Genomic DNA, 24,827 nt, shown 5'->3' with positions numbered 1-24,827 from the left:
GTTGAACACAGTTCGGTACTGGATTTGCTTTTCTTTTTGTCTCTGCTGCTACCTGATAGCATACTTCCGGTTCCAAATGAGGTATGTGGTAGACTGGTCAGTTTGTAACTGTGAGGTTCTACTGTAGTAAGTGTTAAAAACTGAAGTAATAGATCAGTCTGAATTTGACTAGTCCATAAACTAGTTAAATAACCATGGAAGACTGCAAGGAAGAATAGGGCTGAGACCTGGAATGGAAGGCATGGAGGACAAGTGGATGGGATGAGACCAGAGTGTGAATAAGTGGAGGTATCTGGTGATGGGGAGGCGAAGCAGGAAGAGAAAAGAAAGGGGAGGAAGCAAAGGGTGTTAGACTCTTCTTCAAAGAGAATCTCCAGCAGCTTCACCCCTAAAATATATCGCTGGCCAATTGATCCTCCCACAGATAACTGATCAATTAACCTTTTTAGAAGTAAACATTCCACTCAACAAAGCCATACTTGGATCTAGATCTGGATCTGAAATATTTGAAAGATGAGATATGCAAACACCTGCCACATTTTGATCCATTAAAATCAAAAGGCAGAGCGATGTACAATGTCTACTAAAATTGCACTTGTATTTTCAAAAGGACATAATTTGGTCCAGCGTATCTTGCTAACTATCAACAGAGAGTTGTCCAAATGCATAGATGTTATCAAAACAGACCTTTGTGACTTTCTTTTTTGGATGCATTTAAAAAAAAAAAAAGTACCCATATTTTGTTCAGTGCAAGTTTTTTCTGTTTTGTTTTTTGGTTTGGTTTGGTTTTTTTCCTGCAGGCTATCAAGCTTTTGTTTTAGTTGGTAAAACCATATTAGGGAACGAACAGATTTCTGTTGGGTTTGCCTTCATCTACATTCACCCTTGCAGCTTAGCTTGACTTGCACAGACTTCTAGAAATTGCAATAGTAAATGCAGTTCCCAGCTAGGAGACTTGAAATGAGTGTTTTGCGTGAAACATTGTGTCCCCTCAATATGAGGCAGGCAAAAATGAATTTGGTAGAGCCTTTCTGTGGTGTCTCTGGAAAGCATGCAGTGTCAAGACAGATTGCTGGGCTGGGTTCTTTGTTCAAACCAAGCTGTTCTCAGTGCATAAACAAATGCTGGTGTACAAGTGTGGTTTTAAGTTATCTTTGTATTTCTTGTTTTCTGAGCCCCTGGCATGAAACAGCCTTAGAGCTTGACTATGAAAAATGTAAATAGCCTTCTTTGTAACAGACCATGCTGCAGTTGTACTCCTTTTTCCTTTACTTACTAAGTATTTTGGCCTGATTGGTATTCTAAACTGCATTCAATTTTTATTTTAGGATCTTCAAAAATTCTCTGCATTCCTAACAGAGATAGAAGATTGGTTGTATGAGGATGGAGAGGACCAAGCTAAACAGGTGTACATAGATAAATTGGATGATTTAAAGGTAGGTCCATTTGCACTCCTGTATAATGTAACTTTCAAAATACACCTGTACCCCGATATAACGCGTTCCTTGGGAGCCAAAAAATCTTACCGCATTATAGATGGAACCGTGTTATATCGAACTTGCTATGGAGGGCCAGGGAGAGAAGGCTGTGCCTCCCCAAACAGCCTGGCTCCGCCCCCTATCCAACCTCCCACCTACTTCCTGTCCCCGAAACCTCTGCCCCTTAGTCAGTGCCCCGGCCCGGCCCCCTTAACATGCTGTTCAGGGCGGCGGTGTGCTCTGAGGAGGAGGCAGAATGGAGATGAGCTGGGGCGGGGAGTGGTTCCTCTTCACGCATCCTGTCTTTCCCCCCTCTTCTTCCCCCCCCCCCCCAGCTCACCACCACTCCGCTTCCTCCCCTGAGCGCGCTGCTGCTCCGCTTCTCCCCCTTCCCTCCCTCCCAGGCTTGCGCAAGCCAGGGAGGGGGAGGACGGGAAATGTTTTACCGCGTTATATCCGAATTTGTGTTGTATCAGATAGTGTTATATCAGGGTAGAGGTGTATTGCAGGAATGATTTTTTTTTTGTAAATATAGGTTTGAATTATGAAATGCATAGAAAATATTACTTTCTATAGAAACTAGGTACTCCAATTGAAATGCGATACCAAGAAGCTGAGGAGCGACCACGGGTGTTGGAAGAACTGGGACACAAGCTTCAACACTATGCCAAAATAGCAGGAGAATACAGGGACAAGGTAAGTAGCCTCACAGGGAATGGGCTGCGAGTAGGAGGGGACTGATTCATTCAGACTTGCACCAGACGGCAGTAGTGTCAAACTCCTTGTCAAGTGGGCTGTTCACTTAGTGGTAGCCTGTATGCTGGGCCTATGCAATTAAGAACATCATCTAACAAATCTCCCACAGATAATGAATCTGAACCCAAGTTGCTCCATATATCTCTGGTCAAAAAGGGCATTTGCAAAAAGAATGAGAGCTATGATTTTTTAACTAAACTTTTTGAGACAAGTTTTGTGCTCTTCTAACTTTATTGGTGGAGAAGTGGCTCAGATGCCAGTGGAGTGTCTGTACAAAAGTCTAAGATAAGTTACTTGCACATCCCTACTTTGTTATATTTGTGCCTGTTTAACCATTGACATAAGATTAATCACAATAGCAATTGTGTCCTTTGGAAATCTGGTTAGTCCTTGGTGTCATTGGGTTTTGGAGCCAATGCATTGTTGATGTGAATGGGGGTAATTCACAACATTCAAAGCTAGTTTAGCCAGTCTGACAGGACTGCATCAGGGACCAATTCAGAGTGGGTTTCTTCATGTCCAAAAGGGCTAGAAAACTTTTTTTAAAGCGTAAATTTGTATTAATATTAGGGCTGTCAATTAATCACACTTAACTTACACAATTAACTAAAAAAAATCCCGATTATTCGCACTCTTAAACAATAGAATACCAAATGAAATTTTTTAAATGTTTTGAATGTTTTTCTACTTCTTTTCATATATATTGTAACTGAATCAAAGGTTTTTTATTACAAATATTTGCACTGTAAAAATGATAAAAGAAATAGTATTTTTCAATTCACCTCATACAAGTACGGTAGTACAATCTTTGTCATGAAAGTGCAACTTACAAATGTAGATTTTTTTGTTACATAACTGCACTCAAACAAACAAAATACTGTAAAACTTCAGAGCCTACAAGTCCACTCAGTCCTACTTCTTGATCAGCCAATCGCTAAGACAAACAAGTTTGTTTACATATACAGGACATAATGCTGCCCTTTTCTTATTTACCTGAAAGTGAGAAAAGGCATTTGCATGGCACTTTTGTAGCTGGCATGCAAGGTATTTACATGCCAGATATGCTAAACATTTGTATGCCCCTTCATGCTTCAGCCACCATTCCAGAGGACATACTTCCATGCTGTCGACACTCGTTAAAAAAAAAAAAAAAAAGTGTTAATTAAATTTGTAACTGAACTCCTTAGGGGATAATTGTATGTCCCCCGCTCTGTTTTATCTGTATTCTGCCATATATTCATATTATTGCAGACTTGGATGATGACCAAGCATGTTCTTCATTTTAAGAACACTTTCACTGCAGATTTCACAAAATGCAAAGAAGGCACCAATGTGAGATTTCTAAAGATAGCTACAGCAGTCGACCCAAGGTTTAAGTGCTGTCTAAAATCTGAGATGGACAAGGAACGGAGTATGCTTTCAGAAGTCTTAAAAGAGCAACACTCTGATTTGTCAACTATAGAACCCGAACCACTAAAGAAAATGAACCTTCTGCTGGTGGCATCTGACTCAGATAATGAAAATGAACATAGGTCTGTCTTCTCTGCTTTGGCTTGTTATCAAGCAGAACCTGTCATCAGTATGGATGTCCCATGGAATGGTGGTTGTAGCATGAAAGGACATGTGAATCTTTAGCGCATCTGACATGTAATATCTTGCGACGCTGGCTACAACAGTGCCATGAGAATGCCTATTTTCACTTTCAGGTGACATTGTAAACAAGAAGCAGGCAAATCTCCTGCAAATGTAAACAAACTTGTCTGTCTGAGCAATTGGCTGAACAAGAAGTAGGACTGAGTGGACTTGCAGGCTCTAAAATTTTACATTATTTTATTATTGAAAGCAGTTTTTTTTGTCCATAATTCTACATTTGAAGTTCAACTTTCATGATGAGATTGCACTACAGTATTTGTAATGGGGGAGTTAAAAAAAACTTGTTTTACAGTGCAAATACTTGAAATCAAAAAAAGTGAACATGTACACTTTGTATTCTGTGTTGCAATTGAAATAAATTATATTTAGAAATGTGGAAAACATCCAAAAATATTTAAATAAATAGTATTCTATTATTATTTAACAATGTGATTAATCACGATTAATTTTTTTAATCGCTTGACAGCCCTAATTAATATCACATGGTCCAGAAATATCAAAGCAGCTGGGTGTCTGATTCCATTGACTCATCCAGCTATGAAAGGTAACTTCTGTTGGTTGACTCAAGCTTTCATTTTTATAAACCCAAATTCTCCAATCTAAGGCCAGCCAAAATACCAGACTCTGTAGTTGGATACCTTTTCTCCCTCTATTGCCCCCACCTACAGCACTGACTGGAGCCCTAAAAAGCTTGGGTTATATCCTACAGAACCTGATACATGGCTTCTGGAGGGTGGCAGGATTTGCTCTATTAACATAGAAGTATGAACTTTGCCAATTCCCAATGTTATTCCCATTAAATGGTTGTGAAGTCCAGCTCCCTCTCTGTGAGCTTGTTTATCAAACACAGACATGGGTTTGATTCTGCCTCACTGTTTCATGGCCCTTCTTGCTGCGGTGAACTTGTTTTCTTTCCAAAGTAAGCAGTAATGTAGCCTATTTTAGATAGTGAGAGAACACAAGCAACTTGGATGGTCTGTCCAGATAATCTGATATCATTGAATTGGTTCTTACTGACAAACCCAAAATATTCAACTCCATGCAGGATGAGAAATACATTCACATTGATGAATCAGAAATGATAGAAGTAGAGAAATGTGTCAAGGAAATGATGGAATGGATGAGCAACGTTATGAATGCCCAGGCTAAAATGAGCCTTGATCAAGATCCAGTTATACGTGCAAGTGAAGTCCAAGAAAAGCTAAAGGTTAGTGCTGAAATAAATTAATTCTAATCACTGACTAGTGATATAGCTAGGCCATTATTTAGAAATCACAGTGTATGTTCTAACTGGTTGGCAGCTCTAAAGCATAATTAATAATCTGAGTAGCAAGGGAGGGATGAAGCTACAATCTATTGTGTTAATAAAAAAAAAATCTGTGGAGAATGTTTTTACTATATATGGGTTAGAAAGATAAACTTACACAACAAACATCTTTCAGTAGAGTTAAAAATTCAGTGTCTGCTTTTCCAATAGTATGTAAATACATATAACAGGGTGTGGTAAAAAAAAAAAAAAAAAAAAAAAATAAAGCAGGGCAACATTTCTGAGAGTAAGTTTAAAAAAAAAAAAAAATCCAAAGTGTTGTATAAAGAACCTTAATATAATCTGTTTAAAAAGTAAATTAGATATGCTACCCCTAAAATATCTCCAGCCTCTTTGTGCTCAGGAAGCAAAAGTACTGGGAATCAGTCTCTGACCAGCAGTGCTGGCTCATCAGGTAGCTTGCTGATCACATGAATTGTATTAAGTGCCTGTCTTTATCTTAGGAATTACACAGTGTGTGTGAGCCTATAGTGCTGCAACCAAAACCAAATGTTGACTCACCTAAAGAGGAAAATCCATTGAATGGACCCAGTCTTCATACAAATGAAGGTATGGAAGAAGATAAAAATAATGCTGAAATCCATCAACAAAATGGTGATTGTCATCCAAACAATAAAAACACGACGAGCATGGACTTGGACTAGACTACTGCATTGTATTGAGCAATTTGATCTCATGAAAGAAAATATTGTTGCTTTAGTACGTGATTTTGTGGGGGGGACATATAGTTCTGGGAACTATTTATATTTTTTTTTCATAAGGTTATCTGGAATGTATTGTATGATGGTGGGGCAGGGGAGTAAAAAGCTGATCATGACTACCATAAAAGGGAAAATTGCCTTGGTAACTTTCAGATTCCTGTGGAATTGTGATTTCATACTAAGCTTCTGTGCAGTATTTAACCGTTGGCTTCAGTAAGGATGAAATCAGTTTTGCTATGATACTTACTGCTCCTTCACCAGGCTTGTAACTGAAATAGTCATAGGCACTTGTAGATGCCAAGGTAGTTTTCTTTCATTTGACCTCTGATTTGGCATATCTGTATAAAGCCAGTGGCTGTTCAATTTACAATGAACAAAATAAACCTCCTGTCCTAAGTCTTGCTCTCTTTATCACTGTCCTGTACCCTAGCTGACTAGTAAGATGGTGAAAAGTGTTCAGTAGCATGTTAAGTAGTAGATTTCATCTTGTTAAACAGTACATTTTCATGTGGAGAAAGCAAAATGATCCTGTTCATCTTGTTGTGAAACCTTTTAATGAGCTTTTTATAATAAAGTTCATCTAACTGGTATTTTCTAAAATGCTGGGTTGATTATGTTCAGTACTGTTGTCAGTGTGACTACTGTCTTTTGTCACAAATGGTAAAAACAATAAAGCCAAATAGCTGTGTTGTGTGAACAAAAGCTTATAGAACTTCCCCCTGCCCTCCTACTGAGTGTGGAAAAAATTGGAGTTGTGGATACTCAGCCTACCCAAGCAGAAACAGCTTGTTACTCTTAATTAAAACCAGCATGCATCTGGGAACAGCATGACTACCTGGAAACTTAAAATAGCAAAGGCTGGGCATAAAACTTTCAAAGACTTTGAAAGTGGGTTTAAAGAGACTAAGATTTTTCAGTTGAGATACTAAAAATCAGTTGGAAGTCTTTCTTGGCCTTTATTAGAAAGGAGTTGATCCTAAACAAACATGTTAAATGAGGAGATGTTCTCCCATGCTAAGCAAGCAGCTTTAGTGGAGGGCCAGCTTGAAAAGCCAGTTAAGATTCTCCCTTCAGGAATTTCTGGTCAAGTTTCTTGCAAAGGAACAATTGATGTGGAGGACACAACGGTGGTGGTGAAGCCTTCCTGTTAAATAGACAGCCCAATAAGATCTACAAGACAGTAGCATGCAGTTGGGAGGGCTTGCTTGCTGCTACAAGGAACAACTTAAGTACTACAAACAAAAGGGGTGAGCTTGGCACTACTCTGAACAGAGTTGCTTTAATCGTGCAGACCATACCTGATTAGTGAGTACTAAGGAAGCCAATTACACCCTTTTTGCTGGCCCTGTTTTGTGTTCCTCCTCCAATCCCATTCCTACCTCCTCCACTAGCTCTGATGGGGGCATACTCCTGCCTGCAGCTTTTAACCAGCTGCTCAGCTCCCTCATGCTTTGGCCCCTCTTGAGCTACCATAAGTAGCTGTAATATCAGAGCACTGTTTGACAGGGCAGGCTCTTCCAATCACTGCTCAACTCCATGTCAGGTTCATATGCTACTCCTGGGGCAATTGTGCACATAATTAATGAGCCATGCATATTAATGTTTTGGGGGGGGGGGGGGAAGCTTCAGCCAAAATGTTGCTGCAGTTCTGCCTTTTGCCCACCTGAGGGTGCTGTGGCAATAGAACACAGCAGCAGCTCCCAGCCAACTAGGGAAGAGAGAGACTCTGCCTTCTTCTCAGTGCCAGTCAGGAGGCATGGGCTATGGGGAGACAGACAACATAGGTTGCTGGGGGGGTCATGAGGGTGAGTGGGGGAGGACAGACGAGACCAGACCAGGGGCTGAATGGGAGTGGAGGCACAGGGCCGCATGGTGATGGGGAGGAGGTGGCAGAGTGGGGGCACAGACTTGGGGAGGGGGTACAGGGATGGAGGGTGGCTGAGTGGGGGCATATACATGGGGTTGGGGTACAGAGCCACATAGGAGGAGGAGGTGCAAGGCCACATGGGGGAGGGGTGTCTGAGTGGGGGGTAAAGGAACACATGGGGACAGGGGCAGATGTGCCTGACTGAATGGAAGAGGCTAGGGGTCAGCCAGGGTCTGCATAGGGGAAGCTCCATAATAATCCCTTCCTACCCCCCCCCCCCAAAAAACTTGGTCCATACTTTTCCCACCCATACCCAACAATCCTCCAAGTTCACACCCAGACTCCTTCCCAGCAACTTACTTCCCTCTCCCTCAGCTCCTCCATTACCCCTGACTCCAGTAGCCTTTGCACCGCTTCTGAGCAGTGTGGGATTTACTATGCTTCACCAGGCGTTAGTTAATATGGAATCATTTATTTAACAGTCATGTTCTGGTTTCACTTTGTGCTTATATAATTCTTGTTTAAATGCCACATAAGTCCAGCTCTATAGAATTAACTGATGAGCCACTATAGTAGGAAGCTTAGAAGGATAAACTGTCCAGAAGTGATTAAGAAACATGCATATTTTAAGTTAAAAACAACGAGGAGTCTTTGTGGCACCTTAGAACAGATGTGGGCAAACTACAGCCCACAGGCCACATCTGGCTCACAGGACCCTGCTGCCTGGCCCCAGAGGTTCTCCCCTGGCCCCTCCTCTGCAGCCTGAGCTCACTGTGCTACCGGCGCAATGCTCCGGGCCTGACCCGGTGCTCTGTGCTGCACGGTGCATGGCTGGCTCCAGCCAGATAGCGCAGCTGCCTGTCCTGGTGCAGCCGCAACGCCAGCCACTAGTGCTCCAGGCAGTGTGGTAAGGGGGCAGAGAGGGTTGGATAGGGGGCAGGGAAGTTCAGGGGGTGGTCCGCGGCTGGGGGTGTGGATGGGGGTCGGGGTGGTCAGAGGGCGGGAAACAGGGGAGTTGAATGGGGGAAGGGTTCCAGGGAGGCAGTCAGGAAGGAGTGGGGGGCTTGGATGGGGCAGTGGGGGGCAGGGAGAAGTGGGGGTTGCATGGGGCAGGTGTCCCAGGGGGGCAGTCAGGAAGGAGAGAGGTTGGATGGGGCAGCAGGGGGCAGTTAGGGGTGGAGGGTCTGGGGGTGGTCAGGGAGAAGAGGTGGTTGGATGGGGTAGGGGTCCCAGGGGGCAGTCAGGAATGAGAGGAGGGGTTGGATGGGGCAGTGGGGGGTCCAGGGGCAGTCAGGACAGAGGATGGGGGTGTGTGGATGAGGCAGGGGTCCCAGGGGGCAGTCAGGGAACTAGGGAGGTTGGATGGGGCAGGGGGTCCCATTGGGGGGAGGAGCAGGGGGGGCAAATGGGGGGGGGAACAGCCTCCCCTAACCAGCCCTCCATACAATTTCGGAAACCCGATGGAACCGTCAGATCAAAAAATTTGCCCACCCCGCCTTAGAGGCTAACAAATTTATTTGGGCATAAGCTTCCATAGGCTAGAACCCACTTCACCATATTTTAAGTGTATTTCTGTCAAAACAATAGAAGAAAAATTACACCAGAAACAAAAATAAACTGCTTTGCTACCACTGAAGAGACAGATGGGCCTATGCTCAGTTTACCTGCAGAATTATTGCTCTACTCTTCCCCTAATGATTCTTCATAAAAGTAGTCTGTACCAAGAACAGACAAGTCAGGCTTTTTACATATTGGTGGAGCAATGACAACTTCGCAGCTGTTGATTATGTGATATGTACTCTGGCCCCCAGGCACAAGTGGTCTATTTATCTTCTTGTAATGCTCCTGCTTCAGTCTAGGGAAAGAAAATTGAAAGCATGAATTATTAATTTGTTTTGAAAGTGGGGGGAAATTAATTTACCTGGTGGCCTTGTTTTCATTTTACCTTTTACCCACAGCTTGTGCATAAGACCGCTGGTTGATTTCCTCTTTGATATCCAGGTCAGGAATGGTGACTTGGGGAAGTTTAGGATTATAGCTCATTTCATGCTAAAAACGCACCAAGAGAACACTTAGCAACGCAGGAAGTATTTAGACGGCCACTACATTTCTTCATATTCCTGCCATGATGGTCCTTCTATCTAATCCTGTCACTTCTGGGGCAGCTTTACAAGTTTGAGTAAACCATTTAAAAAAATGTTTGGAAGAAAACAGTTGCTTTAAAACTGAGATGAGGGATGAATTAAATGTATTCGATGTCATACATGTGTTAATTGTTAAATTTATTTGGAAGGTTCTCAGGTTACAATCTTATGTAAGGCCTCAATCTGTATGAACCTTATGTTGTGACAATTCTTCAAGTGTGTGCAGATTGTATTAATAAGAATATGCATTTAGCAGGCTGCATGCACTCTTCTTTGCTTACTATTTAGGATACAGCATAGGATACTATCAATTTTAGCTTCACGTATGTGGACTGAAGTCTGGTAAACCACTTGTACCTGCTTATTTAAAAAATATTTTTTTGCTGATATAGCATTCTGGTTTGAGAAGGAAGATGAAGGCAAGCCTTGATTGCTACACTACCAGGAGGACTTCTTCCTCATAATGGATTTTATTTTAAAAGAAATGAATTCCTATAGCCCGCTATACCAGTCTGCCTGGTCTTTAGTTTTGTTGAGATTCAAATCTCAGCTTGTTCTATCAAAAAAGACTAATCAGGAGCCAGACAGATAATTGGAATGGAAGATATGTGGGAATTCTTTTCAAGAGAACACTGACTTGAACCACACTGAACGCTATTTAAAAAGAGAAAAGATAGTGAAACTAAAGCAATCCCTATATTGTGAAATGGATACTGAGAACTCAGAAGAAAGAAACCCATTATGTTCCCACACCTTTTTCCCGATAAAATGGCTACTTGCAAGTAAAGGTACAGGTATGCCAGGGGCCAGATACTTGCATATGTTCAATGCAGGGGCCTGTGCCTAGTCTAATCTTAACTATGCTCACATGTAGTCTTCAGCTGCACTGCAACACAACTGTGTGCACCTATGTTAGGATTTTCAGGAGCAAGGTCCTAGACGCTATGGTTTAAAGGTAAGAAATGAAAACTGGGCTCTAAGTTGTCTATTCACGGTTAGAAGGCCAAAAAGGACTATCATGGTCATTTAGTCTGACCTCCTGCATAACAAGGTCAAAGGACTTCCATGAATTAATTCTTGTTTGAATTGGAGCTATCTTTTTGGAAAACATCCAATCTTGAGTTAAAAGATTCTAGTGCTAGAGAATGTACCACAACCTTTAAGTTGTTTCAGGGGTTGATTACCCTCATTATTAAACATTTATGCCTTATTTCTAGTCTGAATTTGTCTAGCTTTAGCTTCTAGCTGTTGGATCTTGTTATACCTGTCTCTGCTAGATGGAAGAGGCCATTATTAAATATCTGTTCCCCATGTAGATACTGAAACTATGGTCAAGTCACTCCTAACCTTTTCTTAACCTAAACTGATTGAGTTCCTTCAAGCTAGTGTAAGGCGCATTTTCCAAGCCTTTAATTATTCTCTTGATTCTTCTCTGAACCCTCTATAATTTATCAACATCCTTTTGGATTGTGGACACAAGAACTGGACAAAGTAGTGGTTGCTCCAGTGCTAGATACAAAGGTAATATAATCTCTCTACTCCTACTGTATATTCTCTTTTGGCCATGGGTGTTGCACTGGGATTTCACGTTAAGCTGATTGTCCACCATGGCTCTTCAGAATCACTATTTCCTAGGATAGAGTCCCCTATCCTGTGAGCATGGCACCTGCATTCTTCAGGCCTAGATGTATGACTTTGGCCCTACTAAAACACTTTTGCTAGTACCCAGCTTACCAAACAATCCAGAAAACATTGCAACAGCGACTAGTTTTTTGTTATTTACAACTCCCCAAATCTTTGTCATATGCAAACTTCACCAGTAATGATTTTGTTTTCTTGCAGGACATCGATAAAAAATGTTTAACAGGATAGGGCCAGGAACTGATGCGTGTGGGCCCCCACTTGAAATACACCTGTTTGATGATTCCCCATTTACATTTACATTTTGAGACCTATAGCTAGACAGTTTTAATCCATTTGCCTTACAAATGCCTTACATAAATCTATTACATCATTTTCCTACAGGTGCTCTTCACTAGATAACAGCAAGGAATGCAAAACAGCCACCCCACATGAAATACACCCCACTTTGCTGCCTATACACAAACCTTAGATAAGGAGTTTTCCAGAGTTACATTACTTGGCTCTGTGTTTATGGGTTGTAAGACAGGTGATTCTCCTTCTAGCATGGGGTGAATTGGCATGCTTTGTGGGTTTATCAAGATTTCATAGGGAACCCTGGGATGTTTCCAGGAGGCAGGTGTGAAAATTTCCCATGGTTCTGCCTGCCCAAAAGTCCCTAGAAAGAAAATACAAACAAGCAGGCATTGTAAAGTTTCAAAGGGTACACAGCCCCAACCCTCCTCCCAAAATCAAGGGAAGTCACAACTAAGACAAAGAGCAACTCTTCAAAAATTTTACTTTTTAAAGTATACAAACTTCTGCTGCTGGGAAGAACTTTGAAAAGAAATTGCATCTCGGAAGAGCACTTGTGGTTTAAAAACTTTTGTGGATGAAATAAACTAACCAGAAAAGTCTTTAATTGCAAGGTAGTTTGTCAGGAGATTTTATTTCATTAGGGTCTGATCCAATGCCTCTGAGGCCAATCAAAAGATATCTGTTTGCTTGAGTGGGGGTGTTGGATCAGGCACTTAGGGACAGATTTTTAAAGGTATTTTAATTAGGTGTCTAAATATGCAGAGAGCATGTAATGGAATTTTCAAAAGTGCCTATGCACTTAACTCCTATTGATTGCAAAATCCCCCACTAGGTACCTATCTGCATCTTTAGTCATGTAAATACTTTAAAATCTAACCTTTAGTGCTTTGAACTGAAGGACAACCATTTCTAAATATGGTGTGGCCACACTCTACCTCCTTAGAAAGCTCTGTACTGGAAAGCAGTTTTATCATACACTATTTTAATGCCACTGCTGGCTTTCACTGGGAATAAAAAATAGAGCATCTATTTCAGGGGTGGGCAAATCCTGCCTCATGAGCCAAACGTAGCCCATGTAGAACTGAAACAGGGCCTGCTTATACATGAAAACTTGTAAGTCCTAACATGAAATACTCCACTGTGAGCTGAGACCCCTCTGGCTAAGATAATTTATTAGCCTATGGATACAGCAATATGGGAGTTTATGAATGTCCACAGGGGCTACTTGAGTAGATACTTTTGTTGTATGTCACTCCTTTTTAAAGTTGACTATCCTAGCTATGCTGTTTTTTGTAGATATAAGCCTTACCAATGTACTCTCCATCCAGACTCCACAGACGAACAGTACAATCAATAGAAGAGGAGAGCAGGACTTTTTCTTCATCAACCACTTCTACTCTATCAAAATGAAAGTGATAATCAGAACAAATCTACTTAAGAACCATATTAATTAAAGATTTATGACACCATGTCACTTACATTTTGTCATTAGAAACTTCTTGTGTTGCAAATTATCTACATGGGTCAATTCTACCAATGCTAAAGTTTAATGGGAATGCTGCTACAGTATTCATTGTTTCAAGGGATTACAGCTCAAAGCAATATCTGATATTGTATATTTATGATAGTGCTGAATGACACTGAAGTGCAACTCTCCAACACCACTTTCTACAAGCCATTACCCTCTGATCCCACTGAGAGTTAGCAAAAAAAACTACAGCATTTGCTCAAGAAACTCCCTGAAAAAGCACAAGAACAAATCCGCACAGACACACCCCTGGAGCCCCGACCTGGGGTATTCTATCTGCTACCCAAGATCCATAAACCTGGAAATCCTGGACGCCCCATCATCTCAGGCATTGGCACCCTGACAGCAGGATTGTCTGGCTATGTAGACTCCCTCCTCAGGCCCTTCGTTACCAGCACTCCCAGCTATCTTCGAGACACCACTGACTTCCTGAGGAAACTACAGTCCATTGGTGATCTTCCTAAAAACACCATCTTAGCCACTATGGATGTAGAAGCCCTCTACACCAACATTCCACACAAAGATGGACTACAAGCCATCAGGAACAGTATGCCCGATACTGTCACAGCTAACCTGGTGGCTGAACTTTGTGACTTTGTCCTCACCCATAACTATTTCACATTTGGTGACAATGTATACCTTCAAATCAGCGGCACTGCGATGGGTACCCGCATGGCCCCACAGTATGCCAACATTTTTATGGCTGACTTAGAACAACGCTTCCTCAGCTCTCGTCCCCTAATGCCCCTACTCTACTTGCGCTACATTGATGACATCTTCATCATCTGGACCCATGGAAAAGAAGCTCTTGAGGAATTCCACCATGATTTCAACAATTTCCATCCCACCATCAAACTCAGCCTGGACCAGTCCACACAAGAGATCCACTTCCTGGACACTACGGTGCTAATAAGCGATAGTCACATAAACACCACCCTATATCGGAAACCTACTGACCGCTATTCCTACCTACATGCCTCTAGCTTTCATCCAGATCATACCACTCGATCCATTGTCTACAGCCAAGCGCTACGATATAACCGCATTTGCTCCAACCCCTCAGACAGAGACAAACACCTACAAGATCTCTATCATGCATTCCTACAACTACAATACCCACCTGCTGAAGTGAAGAAACAGATTGACAGAGCCAGAAGAGTACCCAGAAGTCACCTACTACAGGACAGGCCCAACAAAGAAAACAACAGAACGCCACTAGCCATCACCTTCAGCCCCCAACTAAAACCTCTCCAACGCATCATCAAGGATCTACAACCTATCCTGAAGGACAACCCATCACTCTCACAGATCTTGGGAGACAGACCAGTCCTTGCTTACAGACAGCCCCCCAATCTGAAAAACATACTCACCAGCAACCACACACCACACAACAGAACCACTAACCCAGGAACCTATCCTTGCAACAAAGCCCGTTGCCAACTCTGTCAACATATCTATTCAGGGGATACCATCATAGGGCCGAATCACATCAGCCACACTATCAGAGGCTCGTTCACCTGCACATCTACCAATGTGATATATACCATCATGTGCTAGCAATGCCCCTCTGCCATGTACATTGGCCAAACTGGACAGTCTCTACGTAAAAGAATGAATGGACACAAATCAGACGTCAAGAATTATAACATTCAAAAACCAGTTGGAGAACACTTCAATCTCTCTTGTCACTCGATCACAGACCTAAGAGTGGCTATACTTCAACAAAAAAGCTTCAAAAACAGACTCCAACGAGAGACTGCTGAATTGGAATTAATTTGCAAACTGGATATAATTAACTTAGGCTTGAATAGAGACTGGGAATGGATGAGTCATTACACAAAGTAAAACTATTTCCCCATGAAGAAAAGGAGTACTTGTGGCACCTTAGAGACTAACAAATTTATTAGAGCATAAGCTTTCGTGAGCTACAGCTCACAAGTGAGCTGTAGCTCACGAAAGCTTATGCTCTAATAAATTTGTTAGTCTCTAAGGTGCCACAAGTACTCCTTTTCTTTTTGCGAATACAGACTAACACGACTGCTACTCTGAAACCTATTTCCCCATGGTATTTCTCCCTCCCACCCCACCCCACCCCCCACTGTTCCTCTGATATTCTTGCTAACTGCTGGAATTAGCCTACCTTGCTTGTCACCATGAAAGGTTTTCCTCCTTTCCCCCCCCTGCTGCTGGTGATGGCTTATCTTAAGTGATCACTCTCCTTACAGTGTGTATGATAAACCCATTGTTTCATGTTCTCTGTGTGTGTGTATATATAAATCTCTCCTCTGTTTTTTCCACCAAATGCATCCGATGAAGTGAGCTGTAGCTCACGAAAGCTTATACTCTAATAAATTTGTTAGTCTCTAAGGTGCCACAAGTACTCCTTTTCTTTTCATAAATGAGTTTGTCATCTGAAAAGTATTTACTGCACATGATCATTGTATAATAGTGGAAGATGGACCAGGGATCCTGACTCATGACTGAGCCTTTTAGGTGTTACCACAATAGACATAAAACCTAATTATATTTATATCAAGCAACACGTGTGCAGGTTTGTGTATTTATACATAAAAAATATTCTGTTAAAGACACATGAGACAGTACTTACGATACAACTATATTTATATGAGCTCTCCAATGATTCACATCTACAGCAATATAGAGAATAAATATGTATTATACATATAATTCAGATTAATACACAAATATGTTACTACACAAGAACACTGCACTGTGTCAGGTAAGATAGAAATGTTAGGTGTAAACCAACCACTACCTAAGAAGCAAGGACATTAAAGAGTATTCATGGTTTTTAAGCAATTTTTTTTTTGTAAATGCAACAAAGTTGTTAAAAGTTTACCCTGGATGTATTTTGAAACAGCTGTTTTCTGTTGCTAGGTAGCTCCCACTAAGATACATAGTTATAAACGTTACCAGATAAGTGGTTCTCAACCTGCAACCCACATGTCGCTTGTGGCCAAATCAGTACACAGCTGCAACCCATGTGACATATATACTACCTGTACGGCCCTCAGGATATTGTGTGGATGCAGCCCACATAACACATATAGAGCTACATATGTGGCCTGTAATGGTAAATAGATTGAGAACCATTGCACCAGATGAAATCCTGACGTCTCGTACAGGTTTTACTCAGTCCTTCCTTCCCCTGTGAATTCAATTGAGATTTGCTTGTATTTGGTCCACAGTGTATTAATTTTGTTAAGGAAGTTATATGGGAACTATGGCCACCATACTCAACTATGCTAAGAACAAGCTAAGGCATAAACATTTTGGAGCATACATGATTTGGAAAAGGGATTAAAATATTACAATGAAATAGAAGTATAAGTAGATACAGATCATGAGAAGGACTTTGTTTTTAAACCCTTTTCCCCCAGATCACATATGTTCCAAAATATGTTTTATACTTATATATAAGTATATTATATTTATATATAAAAATACAAATACAAAAATATTTAATATATAAAAATCCAATCCACAAGACACACATTTCGGTGGTTCTTGCTCTGGGTCCTGAAGGGCATAGTCCTTGATGCTGTAGACGTACACATATCCATCATCATCTGCTGCATAAATAAATGAATCATCCGCAGTGACAGCAATACTGCTGATGTGGGATTTCACTCTAGACTGAGACAAACATTAATAAAGGCTGTGTTGTTAGCTAATAATTCATGCAGCATGATAATACTATATGGATTATAATGGAAATAAACTACAACATGTGAATGCTCATAATAAATCTAAATGAGCAGATGTGTACTTATCATAATTTAGCAAAGCAAAGCAATAATGTTTCCCCTCCTCCCCCATACAGAGTATATCTTGAACTGTAAGAAGCGTGCTGCACTCAGTCCTACACAGCTTAGCCCTCTGAAATTCATCGCTCAAACTTACAGGTATGAAGCTTGCTGTAAGTGGGATTCCACTGAATGGACTCCAGAAGTTGACAGAACCTGAAAAAAAGCAAACAGTGAAAATGTTTGTTAATAGCAATGAAACAAAAGTCTATTTTGACAGGTTAAAATTAAATACAAATATTTAGGCGTTTGACTTCTGGATGCAGAGCTTCACAAACTGGGGTCCATGAACCACTGTGTTGGTCCCCTGGACTGTGGGGCTGCAAGGGTGTAACAGTCTTCTGGGGACACCGAGTCTCTGTTTACACCTTTCTGCCTCAGCAAGGGTGAGTTTTGCTAGAAATTAGGCTGTCAGCTCCCTGCCACACCAGTCAATCTCCCTCACCAGCAAACACCTCAAGAATCTCCAGTCCAAATCTTACCTAGTAGGAAATAATCAGTGCACTCCAACCTCTGAGCTCCTCAGAGCTGTTTCTCTGCAATGCACCGCCCCTACTACTGTGCATTCACAGAAGATATTAAGTTTGCTGCTCTTTTTTTAAAGAGTCAGGACTTTACAGCTTATGAACTTAACTGAGGCAAACATATCCTTCCTTTCAAATACAGCACTAAGGTAGTTTATAAGAAAAATAAAACAAGTTTATTAACAAAAGGACATAGGTTAAGCGATGCCAAATAAAAGGGATAAAGGTAGAAATGGTTACAAACAAACAAAAGTGAAAAGACGCATCTAAAAGACTAAAACTTAATTTAGCAAGATAGTCTTTGTTCAAGATGGTTTCTCTCACCCACAATCTTCTTTTACTGGCCAGCGTGGCCAGGATCATCTTAAAGATCAAATTGCTTGGTTCCTTTGTCTCTTACTGTGAAGGATAGCCCAGAGATTCTTTGCCCCTCTATTTTACAGTCCAATCAACATTTGAAATATATTCTTCTGAAGGATACTCCCAGATAAAGTTCAATAGTTCATGCTGCATAAAGGAGCCATGAGGTCTAGAGTTATAAGGCTTCATGCTGGTTCCTCTGCTGCCAGTGCTTGCTACAATGCAAATTGATCCATTCCTGCAACCTCCGATATGAAAAAGAATAGCCAATTGACTGTGATTGCACCTGGATGGAGGCATCAGCCTTTCCTTCATCTGGGAAAATCTTTTTACCTACTCCGCAGGCTTGTCTTACTTGAACACATTTTAGTCCCAGCACAACTGCATAGTCCTTTGTGGGTCCACTGAACATACATCATGCAAGAATATTAATGATCAGTGTGTTCTTAGTTTTCCAACGATACCTTACACAACACCTATTAGGCATAGATGATGACATTAGTGAGTTGGGACACACTGAACTGGTTTGGCCAGCTGAAATTCACTGCTAGATACCAGGCAGATCCTTGCCCTCTGACACTGGGCAGCTGTTAAAGTTACAAAGGGGCAGTTTAACTTTTAGTAAAGTATTTAGTTTAGAGAACCAAGAAATGGCAGGCCAGCTCTTACTAACTGCTGCTCTTACTGCCAACTCGAGTGTGCCTCCTACTATTCCATCACAATGGTTTTTTACATATCATAGAAAGGGACACTAGAATCAAGACCACATAAAATAATCACCCCTATTAACCATGACTATTTTATTATTAAAGAAGGGGGGGGACATTAAACAAAATACAAACACAAACAATACACTGGTTACTGCCATTAAAATCTCTTGTGTAGGTGTAACATTCCCCTCTGGTGTTATCCAGACCGATGATCTGCTAGGTCACTCCAATCCTTGACTCTGGGAGCCAGCCATACCCTGCTTTGCTGTGAAAACCCCCACTCCTGGGCTGTTCATGCACAGCCTCTGGCATGTGAGCTGCTCCTTGGATTGTGCAACCAAATGACACTAGCCAATATCTCTGGTCCCAGACACAACCCTAGGAACCTCCGTCTTGCAGTGTCCATTTATGCCCACTGGAAGCTGCAAGCTTATATGAGTGTTTAACAAATTTAACGAAGACATTGAAATGTACCAGGCTTGTTATCCCAAGGGGAGTCTCTGACACTCTTCAAACTAAACGCACTGCTTCAGGTAGAATAAACATAATTATTAACTATAAAGATAGATTTTGAGTGATTATAAGTCAAAGCATAACAAGTCAGATTTGGTCATATGAAATAAAAGCAAAACGCATTCTAAGCTGATCTTAACACTTTCAATGCCCTTACAAACTTAGATGCTTCTCACCACAGGCTGGCTGGTTGCCCTTCATCCAGGCTCTCCCCTTTGATCAATTCTTCAGTTGCTTGGTGTGGTGTCTGTAGGTGTAGGTGGAAGAGAGAGAGTGCATGGCAAATGTCTCTCCCTTTAATCATGTCCTTTCTTCCCTCTTGGCTTTGTCCCCCTCCCCCACTTTCAGAGTCAGGTGAGCATTACCTCTTTGCAGTTCCAAAATGACCAAAGAAAGGGGGGTGACTCCCTCTAGAGTCTAACAGATTCTTTTGTTGCTGCCTAGGCCAGCGTCATTTGTTCCAGTGAGGTTGGGCTGGGTTTGTCCCATACCTGCCCTGATGAGGTGTGAACTGCCTCTCTGCTCTCTGAGAGTTTTCGTCTGGGCTTGCTTTAAACCATGAGAATACATTTTCAGCCTCATAACTATATACATTAAATTATAATCTATAATGTTACTACAACATCACTATAACAACAATGCTCAGTACATCATGAGCCTTCCGAAGTCACTCGACATGACAAACTTTGCATTGGATACCACACAATCATTTTACAAGGATGAACATGGGGATGCTGGGTGTTCCCCTGAGGTACAGAGTGTCACAGTAGGTCTTTCTGTGGAGAGCTTTTGATAGAGATTGAGAGGGAACCTTCCTCTGATGGGTGCTTTTCTCTTGGTTAGTTGAGACCAAAGTGTGTTATTTCCCTAACTTTTTGTGAATTTAGTTTTAGTATCTTATTAGATATGTAAAACTGTTTGTGTATGGGCAAAATAATGTGTTTAAGGGCAAGCAAATGCCTATCTAATTACTAATAATAACCTGAACAGTTTATAGTTAGGCAAAGTAAGCAATCAACCAAATCCTATAAAAAAAACAAAAACAAAGATATTGGAATTTTGATGGCTCCCATTAACCAGTGCAATTGACTGCAGATGGCTCTGTTTACTCGTCCTCCTGCACTGAGAAGTGTGAGCTGTCTCACTCTGAAACCTGAGCAGGCTCCTGCGAGAGAGCCTCAGAGTAAAAATTTCCCCTCAGAATCCTCCCCTGAGACTGCACTACCCCTTCACTCCTCCTTCAAGGAAGTGATATGGAATGACTGGAAAAAGCCTGATATGGGCAAGCACATTAACCAGGGTGACCTTTATAACACTCAAGCACCAAAGGGCTCTATTGCTGAGACACCAAAGGTTGACACTGCTGTAGTGTCCCTCGCCAGGTACATGGTTGTTCCCTCCGAAGGGGAGTTCTACCCTAAGAACCGCACGGATAGCAAGGTGGAGGCTACTCTCAAAAAGGACTCTGAAACCTCCTCTGCCATCCTCCAAGCATCCCTGGCAGCTACTTGCTCTGTAAGAGCATCTCTTACCTGGCTGAAAGATCTCAACGCCCTTAAGGACAGAGACCACCCTGACTTTGGATCCATTTTAAAGAACATCTCCTTAGCAACAGCATTTGTATCTGATGCCTCAATGAATGAGGTTCAAGCTTGAGCCATGGCTTCCAGCTCAGTAGCCAGGTATTATCTATAGCTCTGACCTGGGAAGGTGGATTCTCATTCCAAGCAGCTCCTATGCTCAGTCAAGTTTACTGGCTCCCTTTTTTTTTTTGGAGCAAACCTGGAGACGGCAGTGGCTGACAATGCAGCAAATCCAAACAGCTCTCCCTTCCCCACTAAGTACCAGTAGAAGACAATATAGACTGGCCTTCACACAGAGATGCTCCCTTTTGTGCCTCATCATTACAGACATAGCAGTGAAGGTACAACAGATTCCCCAAGGGAAAACAGTGGAATTGAGGTCTGAGGAGAAAGTCCAGAGGGACCTCAGCTCCCCCCACCCAAACCACTTAATGAAAAGATCACATAGGCCTCTGCCCAGAGCTGAGATTCGGGGGTAGGATTTCCCATTTCCTAGAGGAATCGATTTCATTGACCAGAGATAAGTGGGCCAGGGAAACAATGATCCAGGGACAAAGGCGACTGGTAACAGCTGATATTGGGGGGGACACAATTTAAAGGGTTTGGTGGTATGCAGCAGAGTTCAACTATATCATGATCATATACAAAAGTGGTGAATATGGGGGTACAGGGTGTTATTTCGCAGTACTGTGTGTCACAGGAGTGAATCTGGACTCATTGAAAGTTCAAGACCCGTAGTTAGAACAGGAAGCTCCTTGGCATATCAATGTCCTGGAGCTTCGTGCCATCTACAATGCCTGCCAGACCTTTCAGGATCACATCAGGGGCTCGGCGGTTGTCGTACTCACTGACAATACCACTGCAATGTATTGTGTAACTGGACAGCGGGGAGCACGTTCCAACATGCTGTGTCAGGAAGTGATCAGACTGGCAGTTTTGCATCTGGGAAAATGTTACCCTTGTGGCTAATTTACTGACCTGGGATCCACAACCACCTGGTGGATTGCCTCAGCAGGAATTTCTCTGACCCACAATTGGTCTCTGTGTATGTCTATGCTGCAATTAGACAGGCTCATGGGCCTCAGGCTAAGGGGTTGTTTAACTGCAATGTAGAGACTTGGCCTGCAACCCGAGCTCTGAGACCCTCCTAACTTGTAAGGTGGGAGGGTCCCAGAACTCTGGCTACAGCCCGAGCCCAAACATATACACCACAATTAAACAGCTCCTTAGCCCTAGCACTGCGAGCCCAAGTCAGCTGGCATGGGCCAGACATGGGTATCTAATTGCAGTGTAGACATACCTGCGGAAGCCCAGTATCCTGTGACGCACTTTTGCAGTTTGGAGCATCCAAAGATTGACTTGTTCACCACAAGAGACAAGCTGAAATGCCATGCTCTGTTTACTTGTAAGTCTTCCTGTATACCTGTGTGCTGGCAAGTGCGTAATGAAGTCTTACAGTGACATGTGATCATGTCACCTGAACTAGAATCCATCTTTAACCTGGTAATTTTCCATTTAGAAGGAGGGGTGGGAACCCAGAGAAGGACAAAGGATTCCTGCCTTGTGCAAAAGATATATAAAGGGGGTGGAACAGAACAAAGGTGGCTGCTGTCATGAGAAATCCTCTCGCTTCCACCTGAGCTGGAACAAGGGCTGTACCAGGGAAAAGGATTGTGCCCAGACTAGAAAGGCATCCAGTCTGTGAAAAAAAGCTTATTGAAACAACTCTGAGGGTAAGATTTTTTCTGTATTCAGTTTTTTACTGTATTAGGCTTAGACTTGTGTGTTTTATTTTATTTTGCTTGGTAATTCACTTTGTTCTGTCTGTTATTACTTAGAACCACTTAAATCCTACTTTTTGTATTTAACAAAATCACTTTTTACTTATTAATTAACCCAGAGTATGTATTAATACCTGGTGGTAGGGGAGGGAGCACAGCTGTGCATCTCTCTCTATCAGTGTTATAGAGGGCGAACAATTTATGAGTTTACCCTGTATAAACTTTATACAGGGTAAAACAGACTTATTTGGGGTTTGGACCCCATTGGGAGTTGGGTATCTGAGTGTTGGAGACAGGAACTTCTTAAGCTGTTTTCAGTTAAGCCTGCAGCTTTTGGGGGATGTGGTTCAGACCTGGGTCTGTTTTGCAGCAGGCTAGCATGTCTGGCACAACCAGGCAGAGTTCTGAAGTCCCAAGCTGCCAGGGAAAATGGGCTTAGAGGTAGTCTCAGCACATCAGGTGGCAGTCCCAGAGGGGTTTCTGTGATCCAGACCATCACAGAACCATGTCCTGCTTCAATCAGACAATAAGACTGTGGTCACATATTTAAACAACCAAGAGGGAACAAGGAGTCCAGCACTACACGCAGACATAACAGAAATAATGAGGAGGGTGGAATGGTTCCTCATTTTCCTCAGAGAGATCCACATAAAAGGGGACTTGAACCAAAATCCAAACTGGCTCAGCAGGCACAGGATCAATAATGCTGAATGGTGTCTGAAATCAGGAGGTTTTCAATCTCATCGTTCAGACGTTCAGCGTCCCTTCAACCAACTTGTGAATGATAAGACTGCACAGAGGCCAAAACAGTTCACCAGATCCACGGGGACAGATGTCTTATTGCATTGTTGACCACAGGGCCTACTTTACATGATTCCACCCTTTCCGCTTCTGGGGAAAGTGGTCCAGAAATAAAATGAGAATCGGCAATGGTAACACTGGTAACTCCTCATTGGTAGAGGAGACCTTGGTTCTTAGCTGTGACAGAGCTGCAACTGGAGACCTCACTCCATGAAAACTGGGCATCCTCTCAACAAGGTCCTCTTTTTCATCTGGACCTGAAACAGCTTCAACTAACAGCCTGGCTTTTGAGAAGGAATCTCTGGAAGGTCTTAGTCTGTCCTCCAGAATCATTAAGATACTGTTTTTGTCGATGAGAATATCGATACTAAAAGCATACTCCTCTATCTGGTCCAGATTCAACAACTGGTGTCAAGAGTACAATGCAAATCCCAGAAGTCCAGGAATTCCAATCATTCTGGACTTTCTCCAAGCTGGCATAGAGAGAAGCCTGCAGCCCAGGACCATTGCACATCAGGTGTCTGCTCTTAATAGCCCGGTATTTGCAGGATCCTTGGGCTCCCTGGCAGACAATCCACAGGTAGCCAGAGTTCTTCTAGCAGTCTGATGAGCCACAGTAGTAGTCAAGCCACTCTTCTTAAAATGGGACCTTCTGCTAGTTTTGAGTGCTGTCCCTTTGAACCTCTGACTTCCGTGCTGGACTTTTATTTATCCATAAAGATTCATTTCTTAGTAGCTGTCACATCTGCCAGGTAAGTGTCAGAGCTGGCATCCTTACCCATACAAGAGCCGTACTGCATGTTCTATGAAGACAGAGTAGTGCTCAGGACAGCAAAATCCCTTCTTCCTAAGGTAAATTCCTCCTTCCACACTTCCCAAGAGGTTGTGCTGCCTTTGTTCTGTCCAAAACTACAACATCCAACTGAAGAGGTGTGACATGCCTTAGATGTCAGAAAAGCACTGAAAATCTCTCTCAAATGTACAGAATCTATGAAAAGATCAGGTTCCCTATTTGTGGCCTTCCACCAAAATGCCAGGGACTCAGAGCTTCCAAGTCTTCCATCACTAGGTGGTTTCAGAGTAGCAGCCGTGTTAGTCTGTATTCGCAAAAAGAAAAGGAGTACTGGTGGCACCTTAGATACTAACAAATTTATTAGAGCATAAGATTTCGTGAGCTACAGCTCACTTCATCGGATGCATTCGATGAAGTGAGCTGTAGCTCACGAAAGCTTATGCTCTAATAAATTTGTTAGTCTCTAAGGTGCCACCGGTACTCCTTTTCTTATCACTAGGTGGATTAGACTATGTACTGTGGAAGCCTACAAATCATCAGAGG

The 24,827-nt window shown here is 42.2% G+C and overlaps 2 protein-coding genes across 6 annotated transcripts in view; one reads left to right on the top strand and one right to left on the bottom strand.

Annotated features, from left to right (window-relative positions):
• HSPH1 (heat shock protein family H (Hsp110) member 1) overlaps positions 1 to 6,505 on the top strand; it is a 31,993-nt gene extending 25,488 nt beyond the window's left edge. For both annotated transcript variants that reach the window (XM_038389611.2, XM_038389621.2), the window contains 4 exons: positions 1,329 to 1,436; positions 2,055 to 2,174; positions 4,933 to 5,094; positions 5,658 to 6,505. In XM_038389611.2, coding sequence (XP_038245539.2) covers positions 1,329 to 1,436; positions 2,055 to 2,174; positions 4,933 to 5,094; positions 5,658 to 5,858 — 591 coding nt within the window. In that variant the 3' untranslated portion in view covers positions 5,859 to 6,505. The remainder of the gene's footprint in view (positions 1 to 1,328; positions 1,437 to 2,054; positions 2,175 to 4,932; positions 5,095 to 5,657) is intronic.
• Positions 6,506 to 8,233: 1,728 nt separating this feature from the next.
• LOC119850874 (WD repeat-containing protein 49-like) overlaps positions 8,234 to 24,827 on the bottom strand; it is a 79,710-nt gene continuing 63,116 nt past the window's right edge. The window contains exons 24-30 of one of the 4 annotated variants that reach the window (XM_043504375.1): positions 17,317 to 17,375; positions 16,908 to 17,049; positions 16,001 to 16,040; positions 13,174 to 13,262; positions 12,035 to 12,225; positions 9,728 to 9,831; positions 8,234 to 9,637 (exon numbers count right to left, since the gene is read on the bottom strand). In XM_043504375.1, coding sequence (XP_043360310.1) covers positions 9,463 to 9,637; positions 9,728 to 9,831; positions 12,035 to 12,225; positions 13,174 to 13,262; positions 16,001 to 16,040; positions 16,908 to 17,049; positions 17,317 to 17,375 — 800 coding nt within the window. In that variant the 3' untranslated portion in view covers positions 8,234 to 9,462. Of the gene's footprint in view, positions 9,638 to 9,727; positions 9,832 to 12,034; positions 12,226 to 13,173; positions 13,263 to 16,000; positions 16,041 to 16,907; positions 17,050 to 17,316; positions 17,376 to 24,827 lie in introns of those variants that run through there. The other 3 variants (XM_038389637.2, XR_006277655.1, XR_006277656.1) reach the window with 3 other exon arrangements.

This window comes from Dermochelys coriacea, chromosome 1 (assembly GCF_009764565.3).
Source record: "Dermochelys coriacea isolate rDerCor1 chromosome 1, rDerCor1.pri.v4, whole genome shotgun sequence".
In the NCBI taxonomy this organism is placed as follows: Eukaryota; Metazoa; Chordata; order Testudines; family Dermochelyidae; genus Dermochelys; species Dermochelys coriacea.
The sequence above is the reverse complement of the archived record's forward strand: the minus strand, read 5'-3'. Positions and strand labels throughout refer to the sequence as shown.